At 44.0% G+C, this 12019-nt stretch overlaps 1 protein-coding gene across 1 annotated transcript; it reads left to right on the top strand.

Moving 5' to 3' along the window:
* Positions 1–1140: 1140 nt before the first annotated feature.
* LOC113582849 (long-chain fatty acid transport protein 1-like) lies at positions 1141–11706 on the top strand. Its single transcript, XM_027018862.2, has 13 exons — positions 1141–1486; positions 1723–1896; positions 2635–3029; positions 3426–3593; positions 4784–4853; positions 5043–5134; positions 6190–6299; positions 8510–8719; positions 9029–9155; positions 9413–9550; positions 10087–10251; positions 10397–10543; positions 10768–11706. The coding sequence occupies exons 2-13, from the start codon at positions 1724–1726 to the stop codon at positions 10923–10925; spliced, it is 1953 nt and encodes a 650-aa protein (XP_026874663.2). The 5' UTR covers positions 1141–1486; position 1723; the 3' UTR covers positions 10926–11706.
* The last annotated feature ends 313 nt before the right edge of the window (positions 11707–12019 follow it).

The following is a 12019-nucleotide window of genomic DNA, read 5'->3' as shown; positions in this document are numbered from 1 at the left end:
CTTTGAGCTCTATAAACAACTATAAGGCAATACATTCTTAAAATCATTTGGAGGACTTTTACTTTGGAAATCTGTAATTATTTGAAACTTTAGTTTTTTTAAGTTTTTTATTTTTAAAGCACATTTAAAGACTGCAAGAGATGACCAAAGTGCTTCTATATGAATTGTATTGCTATTTGAGGGAAAATACAGTTTTCAAAGAAGTTTGTTTGCTTGGATTTTTGTGCTTGGGCTTTCAGAAAATACAATTGCTACCTGCAAGTTACAAAACAAAACAAAAAGGTAAAAGAACTTGATATCAGGACTCGGTATAGACTCAAGTTGCTCTGGTGTACCTTTCTCCTGAGTCAGACTCCTTTCAACAGAGGGTTACGGTATCTTCCCACCTTGGGGCAGACGAAGGGTGGTTCCACTAGGGGGTCCACAGGACTGAGGGTGGAGAGGCCTGTGTTTTACCATAAGTGTGGCAGACCAAAACAAAGCAGAATAACACCTCACCAGAGTCTCACGTCTCACAATTCAACACCAGAGGGAATACAGACACTCAGCATCTGCAGCAGCACAGAAGCTTAAACAGTAACACTTCAGCAGCATGCTGGAACATTTCCATCCCCCGGTGTTTGTGAGAGAAACTTCCTGTGATGTAAACCTCTGTCAGTAGATAGAAACTACTTAGCTACCACTGCACGCGCGCGCGCACACATACACACACACACAGTTAGCAATGATGGGAATGACTGCACGTAAACGCAGAAACACACACCTACACAAAGTTGGCAAGAATGGTAATGACTCCACATGCACGCACAGACACACACAGAGAGAGAGAGAGAGAGAGAGAGAGAGAGAGAGAGAGACACTCTCTCACTTTGGAAGAATAGTGTGTTCTGTAGTTGACGCTAAAATAAAGCACACATCACCAAAGCACGAGCAACAGCAGTGACACCCCTCAATTTTCTTACTTTACTTCTCTCGTCCTGTGTTAATGGGGCAATATTACTTAAACATGATTCGTCTTTTTTAAAATCGTAAGCTTGACCCAAACATGTTAGACAAAAAAAAGACAGGCGACAGACCAACTGGCGCGTTGTGCACCAATGGGGGCTCGGGACCCAGTGGTATGCGCGCGAAGGCGGGATTTTGGGGTGTGCTCGCGCCATGCCTGCTGAGGGAAAGCGGAAAGTTGAAGCACTGCGAGTCGATGCGTGTTGATAACCAAACTTGTCGCACGTCTATTTCTCCATTACGATTACAAGCGTTTGCACTTCGAACATCCGTTGTTGCAGTCTCTTTTCCATTGTTTTGTTTGTTTGTTTTTGCACTGACGCGCTTTCTGCTGGTTCCGATGGCGGCGAGCCATTTTGGGTAGTGGGTCACTCTCGCGCCACCGAGCTAACGCTATTGTCGCAGGGCTCGTGGGAAACTAGGTGGAACTGGTTTGAGCTCGAATAGACTGCTGCTGCACGGACACGCTAGGTGCTAAAAGGCAAGTGCAACAGACAGTTTTTAAATGTAAAAAAAAAAAGAGTGCTATTGCGGTAGTCGAGTAAGATTCTCACCTCAGATTAAAAATTGTGCGTCATTCTTCCCAGCTTGTGGCAAAACTAAGAGATCCACGCATAGTTGATGTACTGTGAACAGTGTATGTCTCTTAAATTGAGTGAGTGGGTTTCACGAGTGCTAGGGTGTATAACAGCAGGCTGCCTCTCCTCTCCGCTCCAGGATGGAGACTATAGGTGGTCTGCGTGCCCCACTGACTGTAGCTTCTCTGGGGCTGGCACAGCTGCTCGGAGCGTCCTGGCCCTGGAGCCTGGCTGCGGGGCTGGGCGTTTACTTAGGAGCAGGAGGATGGAGGTTTCTCCGTGTGGCAGCCCAAACCATCAGCAGAGACCTCAGGTGCGGGGAGATCTCTCTCTCTCTCTCTCTCTCTCTCTCTCTCTCTCTCTCTCTCTCTCTCTCTCTCTCTCTCTCTCTCTTGCTCTCTTTCTCTCGGTCTCTCTCTCTCTGTCTCTCTCTCTCTCGGTCTCTGTCTCTCTCTCTCACTCCCTCTCTCTCTCTCTCTCTCTCTCTCTCTCTCTCTCTCTCTCTCTCTCTCTCTCTCTCGCATGTTGTCATGGTCTCCCCTCCCCTGCCCCCTCTGTCTTGCTGTCATGATTTCTCTCTCATCATGGTCTCTCCCTCTGTCTTTCAGGACCTCTCTTGTTCTTTCAGTCTTTCTCTTCTCCATCTCTTTGTGTTTTGTATTCTGTTTCTAAAGTATCTGTGCTACCATTACTAACTCTACTCCTATATCAGATTTACCTGCATACCAAGCAGCTGGAGCTGTCCAGGAGTGAAGCACAGACAGGTGTCCCAAACCACGCCCCTGCACCTTTTCCTCTGTGCTCTGTCCATCCTCTCTCTCTCCCATCCTGCCAGGGTTAATGCCATCCCAACTCTCTTTTACCCTCACATTTGCAGCACGTGGCAGGAGTTTGCTGGTCTCCTCAGAAAACATAAGGCAGCCCAGGTCCTAGCAGGGACTGTGTTTTATAGTGGCATATTACAGTATACGTCTTCCATTAGATTAGATTATACTGTTTTATATTTTTTCATTTCTCCCTGCTCTCTCTATTTGTTTTCTCTCTGCTCCAGTGGCCTGTACGTCTTGGTCCGGGTGAAGTTCATCGTCCGCCGCTACCTCCGTACCCGCAGTACTGTCCCCTCCATCTTTGCCCAGCGGGTGGCGCTGCACCCAGATAAGCCTGCCCTGGTGGAGGAGGCCACGGGCGAGGTGTGGAGCTTCTCCGAGCTGGACCGGCGCTCCAACGCCATCGCCCACTGGGCTCTCACTGAGGGCTGGTGCTCTGGCGATGTGGTGGCCATCTTCATGGAGAGCCGGCCCATCATGGTGGCCCTCTGGCTGGGATTGGCTAAAGTGGGCGTGGAGGCGGCGCTCATTAACTTTAATCTCCGCCGGGATTCACTGATCCATTGCATAGAGGTGTCGCAGGCGCATGGGATGGTGTTTGGGGTGGAGCTTGTGGATGGTGAGAGGGAGTTTTCATTCAGACATTCATGTGTTCATTCGGTTACTCATTTACTAATTCACTAATATACTCATTTGCTCATGTTTTTATTCACTAATTCACTCATCACTCTTGATTTTTGTCTTTCTGATTCCCTTTTTTCACTTTCCCTCTGCTTTTCCCTCCTCTACTCCTCCCTCCATCCTCTCTTTGTTCTTCTCACCCTCTCTCTCTCTCTCTCTCTCCCTCTCTCTCTCTCTCTCTCTCTCTCTCTCTCTCTCCCCCTCCCTCTCTCTCTCTCTCTCTCTCCCTCCCTCTCTCTCTCTCTCTCCCTCCCTCTCTCTCTCTCTCTCTCTCTCCCTCTCTCTCTCTCTCTCTCTCTCTCTCTCTCTCTCTCTCTCTCTCTCTCCTCTGTAGCTGTGGCAGAGGTGAGGGGCTCTCTGTTCAGCCGGATGACGTTCTTCTGGACAGGAGATCTAGGAGCTGAGCAATGTCTGGCCTCCTTCTCAGCTCAACAGCTGGATATTCTGTTGAACTCTCTGCCCCAAACTCCACCTCCAGTCATCCACAATAAAGGCTTTGATGGTAAGCCTATGTGTGTGTGTGTGTGTTTTGGCTGGTGGCATATATGCATGCCCCTCTTGGCTAGCTGTGTGTGTTTGTGCATGGGTACATGTGTGTGTTTGTCTATAATCATAAGTTTGCATAAGACTGAGTAGATATGTCTCCACATGTCCATAGAAATATTTCAAGTGTTGCAACAAGGTAAAAGATCCTCCCTATTACCATCTCTTTCTCTCTCACACACACACACACACACACACACACACACACACACACACACACACACACACACACACACACACAAAGTGCTATGTTTGATCTACTAGTTTGTATGCTATTGGACAGTCTCCTGCGGGACAGAACTGTGAACACATCTTGCTTGCACAGTTCTGACTGAACAAACAAGCTGCTCTCACCTCCCTCAGCTCTTCTGGGGTACGGTTACAGTCAGTGAAAACACAGCTGGAGAGAACAAAAGAACAAGAGAATATAGGAAGAGAGAAAACGAATGAGTAGGAGAGAGACGGAGAGAGTGGGAGAAAGACTGGCTGGGAGAGGGACATACAGGGAGAGAGTCGGAGAGAGCGAGACGGAGTGAGTGAGGGAGAGAATAAAAGGGACTAGAGTTCTCTGTAGAGGCAGGAATTGGGGAAGAGGTCACATACCAGCCTAGAGCTTGTGAATGAAGCCCGAACGGGCGGAATACAAATGAACGGGGCCTGAGGAGTCGCATTTCACCACAGCCGATTTGAGCAAGAGCACCACCTTTAGTGCACGCGCGCGCGTGTGGAGGTAAACACCTGTGCAGTTCCTTCCCTCTGACTGTTCCAGTATGAGCAAGTTCTCATGTTTCTCACAGAAAAAAGGGAGGTGAGGTGAGGGGGAGAGGGGGAGGTGAGAGGAGGGTTACAGCAAGATTGACGTGAGCACACGAGAGAAGGTTCATTTGGGCCCCAGGAAGGAAGGAATTAAGCAAGGAAGTTACGGAAACTCCGAGTGAGTTGGGAGAATTGTTAGAGGGAAAGGTGGGAGGGGCTTCACAAAGAGCTCGAGAGACACGGGGATGGGAAAAGAAAGGAAGAGAAAATGTCTCCAAGTGAATAAACAGGCTAACTCCTATTTGAGCATGGAGAAAATCAGGAGTCATGATGAATTGACATGAATTGACACTGCAAATGTGTGTGTGTGTGTGTGTCTCTTCCCTCTCTTAGACAGGTTGTTCTATATCTACACCTCAGGTACGACTGGCCTACCCAAACCAGCCATTGTGGTTCACAGCAGGTTAGTTCTGGCAGACATTTTGGCTCTTTTACAGCTCACTTTCCTGATAGAAACTTTCCTGCCAGTTACCTCAGCTGTATGTCAGATTAGTACCTGATGACTGGGAAGTTGCTCAGGACGTAAACTGGCACTTAACCTTAAACCTTAAACGTAAACTTAAGATTTGTGTGTGTGTCTGCATATGTTCAGGTTCTATCGTATCGCTGCATTTGGATACTACTCCTACAGACTACATTCTGATGACATCATTTATACCTGCCTACCTCTGTACCATTCTGCAGGTGTGTGTGTTTGTTTGTTTGTTTGCTGATTGCTCAGGCTATGTTCACTGCAGTGAACATATTTAATGGTGGCAGTGGAGATTTGATGTAATAGCACAATTCAGGATTCGTTTTCATTAATTATGGGATTATAGTCACATGGATCAAAATGGCAAGTGCACCCTATCCAGGGACTTAAAGTTCCAAATCAAGATAACTCCATCCGGTACAGTGTGAATGAAGGAGCTAAGTCAGGAACTAAGCGGATTACTAAAAAATCTTGAATTGTAATACTTCAGGGACTATTCCTGGCTACATGAAATAGACCAGTTTCTACCAAATATACACTTCAAAAAGTGCTTTAGTTCTCCTGAGTGGTGTTGGGTTTGTCCCAACATCAGGAGATCAGGAGTTAAATCTCTAATGATGTGTGAGAGCATATTGACCATCCGTCTATGGAGGAAGGGGTTGCATTCTTGATCTCCCCTGTAAATCGAGAGTGGCCAGTCACAGGTATCTGTGAGTTCATGTATCAGAAGGGGTGGATAGTGTTGTCTGCATTTGCCATGGAGGAAGCATGTGACAGCCCTCACTTTCTCTGATTGGCAGCTAATATAGGAGAGTCACCTGACGGGTGGGAACCGGATATGACTAAAATGGCGAGAAAAGTCGGAAAAATTCAAACCCAGAATATCACCTAAAATCCTCTTAGCTTATATTAGGAATCTTCATATTATTTATTTTATGTAAACTTCGGATTGCTATACGTTGCTATTAGTATATGTAGTAATGTGTAGAAATATTGATAGTCAGTGACCATTGAATGATAGTCATGACTGTTGAATTAAACTTAATTTCAGAAGGTATTTTTAAAGTGACTCTGACAAATCATACAAGCATTTGTGTTAATGAGGGATGACATTTCGATATAAAACCTGTATAATGTATTGAGGAACAAAAGGGATCTCTATAATCTGTTGATCTACAGAAGGGATCTGTTGGTCTTCTGTCCATACAGCATTTCCCGCAGATCCAGTGTCCAGCCTATCACTTCTCTCTCTGTACTGGTCTCCTAGGAAACATTATGGGGGTGGGGCAGTGTCTGATCCACGGTCTGACGGTGGTGATTCGAAGGAAGTTCTCTGCCAGTCGATTCTGGGATGACTGCGTGCGATACAAGTGCACGGTAAGGGGCAGGACAAAGCATGAACGTTGCATGATTGGGCCGCAATGTCCAGTAGAGTAGTGCTTTACTAGTGTATGACTGTCTTATAAAGTTAGCGTGTCCTACATCATTCGCCCATATTTCTTAATTCACCCATCGTTACACTACATGGCCAAGAATGTGTGGACATCTGACCATACACTTTGTTCGGACATCCTGTGCCAAGACCGGGGGTAGGGACTTGTATACAGCTATAACAGCCTTTCCTTCTGAGGAGTTTTTTCACAAGATTTTGGAGCGTGTCTGTAAAAATTAGTGCTCAGTCAGTCAAAGGAGCAATATTGAAAAATTATCATTATGCTTCCCTGGAACTGAGTGGCGTATCCCTGAATAACAGCCTCAGGCCAATATTCCTCCAAAACCAAACTTCTCTGTTGGCAGAGAAACCCATATTTGTCCAGACTATCAGATAGTGAAGCATTATTCATCAAATAGCGAAGTGTGATTCATCAGTGGCCTCCAGTAGCAGTCTGGAACTCTGTAATGTGTGATGAATCAGAGGAGAGATGATCTATATACACAACACCAGGTGCAATTATTAGGAAAGTTGTATTTTTGAGGATTTATTTTAATATTGAACAACTACAGTGCTCTCTGTCAATCCAAAATTTTAACAAAAGTGAGGTTTTGGCTTTCTTAGGAGAATATCTATCTGTGCAGAATTACTGGACAACTATTAGTGTTCAGATAATGAAAAAACTGACATTTTCCCCTCTCACTTGTTTATTTTCATCTGTTAAAGTGAAAGTAATAAACAAACAACTCAAAATTTACAAATAAACATTTCTATATAGCCACCCTTCTTTTCAATAACAGTCATAAGCCTTCCACTAATGGAGTCTGTCAGTTTCTTAATCCGTTGATGATCAACTTTCGGTGCACCAACAACCACAGCCTCTCAGACACTGTTCAGAGCTGTAATGTTTTACTTCAACATAAATCTCCTGTATAAGAAGGGCCCACAAGTTCTCTATAGTGTTCACGTCAGGTGAGGAAGGGGGCCATGTTTTATTCTTTCATCTTTAAGGTCTTTACTGGCTAGCCACGTAGTGGAGTACTTTGATGCATGCGATGGAGCATTGTCCTACATAGAAATCATGGTCTTCTTGAAAGATGCAGACTTTTCCTGTACCACTGCTTGAAGAAAGTGTCTTCTAAAAACTGGCAGTAGGTTTGGGAGTATCGAGTCCATCTTCAACCTGAAACGGTCCAACTAACTTATCTTTAATATCACCAGCCACTAGCAGTACCCCACCTCCAGCTTGCTGGCATCTGAATCAAAGTGGTGCTGTGTGCCCATTACTGATCCAGCCACGGGCCCATCCATCTGGTCTGTCAAGAGTCACCCTCATCTCATCAGTCCATAAAGCCTTTGAAAAATCTGTCTTCAGATATTTCTTGGTCTTGACGTTTCACCTTATGTGTCTTGTTTAGGGGTGGTTGGGTTTCAGCCTTCCTTACCTTGGCCATGTACTGAACACCTTGTACTTCTGGGCACTCCAGATAGGTTCCAGTTCTGGAATCTGACAGCACTGGAGGATGATGGGTTCATGATCACTTCACGTTTGATTCTTCTTAAATCTTTGGGAGTTGATTTGCGTCTTTTTTTCTCACCATATTTCTTGTGACCCTGTTGACTATTTGCAACACATTTGCTATTTGTTTAAAATTTGATGGTTCTGTGATCAGGCTCCAATATCAATTCTAAGAGTGATGCATCCCTCTGAAAGACACTTTAAAATTTTTGACTTTTCAGTCAGTTAAATCTCTTTTTTGGCCCATTTTGCCTGAGGAAAAGAAGCTGCCTAATAATTATGCAAACCTTGATATAGGGTGTTTGATCTCCTTAGGCCACACCCTTCCTCATTACACAAATACACATCACCTGATATGCCTAAATCCAATAGGCATTCAAGTTTATACAGCTTGGAGTTGGAAAACATGCATAAAAATTAATATATGGTCAAATTACTCTCGTTCCTAATAATTGTGCACAGTGTACACACTCTAGCGCTCGGCGACCCCTCTACATGTGTTTGCGTGGTTTACCGCTTTGTGGCTGAGCTGATGTTACTCATAGTTGCTTCCATTTCACAATAGCCTACAGCTGAGTTGGGCAGCTCTAGCAGCGCAGTGTCTCTGAATGCGTGTCTGTGTGTGCACGTGTGCAGGTGGCCCAGTACATCGGTGAGATTTGCCGCTACCTTCTGTCCCAACCGGTGCGTCCCTCCGAATTGTCTCATCAAGTGCGTATCGCCATCGGTAACGGGCTCCGCCCCGATGTGTGGGAAGCGTTCGCCAACCGCTTCAACATAAAACACATCGGAGAGTTTTATGGAGCCACTGAATGCAACTGCAGCATCGCTAACCTGGATGGGAAGGTGTGTTTGTGTTTGAGTGTGTATCCCTGGGAAGCTCAATTTTCATTCCCATCTATTTCTAATGATTCAGATGATTCAGCCAGTAATCTGAAAGTAGATTTACAGTTCACATTCACATTTAAGCAGACATTTCAGATCATTTATCCTACCTGCAAATGAATGCTTTATGGATGTGACTGGTGCATTAGTGTGATTTTTAAATGTTGCTCTGAAACGTCCAGCACACGCCATCGCAGCGGCACCTCTTCATCCACAGTGTTTTACGGTCCGCTGCTGAGGCTCATCTGTGTAATGTGCTGCTCTGTCCAGGTGGGGGCGTGTGGCTTTAATAGCGTCATCCTGCCCAATGTTTACCCCATCCGACTGTTGAAGGTAAAAGAAGAGAGCATGGAGCTCATCAGAGACAGCAGAGGCCTCTGTGTGCCCTGTGGCCCAGGTTCTCACACACACACACAGATGCACATTTACAAACCACAATGCATGTACATATGTAAACATGACAACACACACATGCGTGTATACATGCATGTACTCACACATCCAGACAAGTACAAATGCGTGTGCACAGTGCATACACATGCATGCACACACTTACACATGCAGAGACACACATAAAAACCATGATACACACAGTATACATAACACACACATATCTGTCTCAATAAGGTGTAATGTGTTTGTGTGTGTTTGTAGGTGAACCAGGGATACTGGTGGGTCGCATCAACCAGAAGGACCCTTTGCGCAGGTTTGATGGCTATGTTAACCAAGAGGCTACCAATAAGAAGATCATACACAATGTATTCACAAAGGGAGACTCTGCCTACCTGTCAGGTAGGCAAATAAGAATTTCAGAAATAATGTATTCACAAAGGGAGACTCCGCCTACCTGTCAGCTAGGTGAATGAGAACTTCAGAAATAATGTATTCACAAAGGGAGACTCCGCCTACCTGTCAGGTAGGTGAATAAGAAGATCATAATGTCAGGTAAGCAAAGAGCCACATGTATAACATTTAAAATGTAATTAATTAATTAATTTTGCCTTTTTGACATTTTATCATCAATATCAGCTCCTCAGTCTTCTAGACTTGATGTGTTTTTCTTCACCAGCTGTCTTCTGTTGTGAACTCCTCTCACGGTTTCTTTCTCCTTCTCTGGTTCTATCTCAAGTCAACTTGGCTTTTTTGGAATGACTGTATAATACAATATTGCAAAAGTATTGAAAATATTTAAGTTTTTAACTTCATAAAATGATAACAACCACAACCATAATAGTAAAATAATAAAATATTAAAACTAACAGCACTACTACTACTACTACTAATAGTAATAGTAGTAGTAATATTCTCTCCCTCTGTTTCTCTCTCAGGTGACGTGATGGTAATGGACGAGCTGGGTTACATATATTTCAGGGACCGGAGCGGAGACACTTACCGCTGGCGAGGAGAAAACGTCTCCACCACAGAGGTGGAAGGAATCCTGAGCTCGCTGCTGAACCAGAGAGACGTGGCTGTCTATGGAGTCTCTGTTCCAGGTCAGACAGGAGTTATACTCACCTACAGACCAGCAGAGTTTCATCTATCATTCTACATCTTTTTGCTTCTGAGGGGATGCTAACGTGGTTTCAAAATGAAGTTGAACAATATTGTTCCTCTTTCTTGCCCTTCTCTGCTCACCAGGTGTAGAGGGAAAGGCAGGAATGGCTGTCATCGCAGACACCACGCGGAATTTCAACTATGACACATTCCTGCAGGGGGTGATGAAACGCCTGCCATCGTACGCACGCCCCATCTTCTTACGCCTGTCACCGGTGGTCGACACAACAGGTGAGAGAGACGAGAGATCTCCATTTCCATTTATGGTGTTTAGCTGATGCTTTTTATCCAAAGCGATAGTTATGACTCAACTCAACTTGATGGTTAAGGGTCTTGCTCAAGGATCCAACAGTGGCAACCTGGTGGTGCTGGGGCTTGAACTGACAACCTTCCAATTATTAGTCAAGTACCTTAACCACTCAGATGCACTGATCTCTCACTACCTCCTCTACTAGGCACGTTCAAGATACAGAAGACCCGCTTTCAAAAGGAGGGATATGACCCGCGGCACTCCACCGACCGGTTCTACTTTCTCAACAGCCGGATGGGGCGTTATGTGGCTCTAACTGAAGAAGTCTATAATGACATCTTAGAAGAAAAGGTGTCTTTATGAGACTGCACAGAGAGTGCTCAAGCTCTGTGTATGACGAGTAATAACAGTTCTACTGTATTTTAGGTCTTCTCTGTGGTTACAGAATTGTTTGAAATGTTAGTTCGGTTAATTAACAGTTAGTTTCTAAATTTAAGTAAAGTACTGTTACTTGAACACCAATGGTAAATTTAACAAGAGTTCTATATTTTATAAAAGAGTTTTTTTTTATTCTATATAAGACTTACATTTTGTACTGTAAATAATAGTTTTGGTTCAGTTAAATTCACTTCATCCTGTTCAGATAAAGCTAATTGAGGTGACGATATCATTTAATTGAACAATGCTGATACACTTAATCTAATTCATCTTGTCACGTGAATTTGTTTGCCAAGTTGAACTTGAATTCACGAGTCCTGAGTTTTTTGTTTTGTATAAAAAAAAGTGTACAGTAGATTTTGTTACACATTGCTACTCAGTGTACTCAGCTGTAATTAATGGTACAGTTACACTGTAACAGTGGATACATAATGTATAATTGATTTCAGTTAATCAAGGTTCAGTGTTTTGTGCCGTTCAGTGGTGCCCTGGTGTAATTTCACTTTGGTGTGCCTTTCCTAGTGTCTCATCGTGCCGATACTGGCAATCTAACAGAAAGGTCTCTCTAGTAATAGAATAACATTACTAGAACAAACGAAACTGACCTGTGAACACTACTGCCTCTGAATGTTCCTGTTGTTTAGTTTGATGATGAATCATCAGTGACACTTTGGACAAATAAAAGCTGTTGAAACGTTTTACCACATCCCTGCTGTAATGTGTTCTTATTGTAACTCAGCCTTCATTGGGCAAACAGATGTGTGCCCTATGTTTTGAAATGATTTCTAAAACAATATGTATTATACACAAACAGTTTTGAAATACAAACAAATAATTCATTTGATGAATCTTTTATCTTAAGTACATTCACATTTTCAAGCAAAAAACACTAAGGTGTCTCTGACCTCATTTAATACTTGGAAGTGTGATCAAATGTAAGATCATGTGACAGAATGATCAAGGCTCATTCACTCTGCCCTATATTATCATGTCTCATATTCTGCTCATTCAGTCTCTGC

Source organism: Electrophorus electricus, chromosome 16 (assembly GCF_013358815.1).
Source record: "Electrophorus electricus isolate fEleEle1 chromosome 16, fEleEle1.pri, whole genome shotgun sequence".
NCBI lineage: Eukaryota > Metazoa > Chordata > Actinopteri > Gymnotiformes > Gymnotidae > Electrophorus > Electrophorus electricus.
Note: the sequence above shows the minus strand (reverse complement) of the source record. Positions and strands in the feature narration are given on the sequence as shown.

What these genes read in the sequence shown, in the direction of transcription:
- LOC113582849 (XM_027018862.2), top strand. Translation starts at nt 1,724, where the DNA reads ATGGAGACTATAGGTGGTCTGCGTGCCCCACTGACTGTAGCTTCTCTG. An exon ending in TGGGGTGGAGCTTGTGGATG is followed by an intron (nt 3,030 to 3,425) that starts GTGAGAGGGAGT and finishes TCTCCTCTGTAG; the next exon opens with CTGTGGCAGAGGTGAGGGGC. An exon ending in AGACTCTGCCTACCTGTCAG is followed by an intron (nt 9,551 to 10,086) that starts GTAGGCAAATAA and finishes TTTCTCTCTCAG; the next exon opens with GTGACGTGATGGTAATGGAC.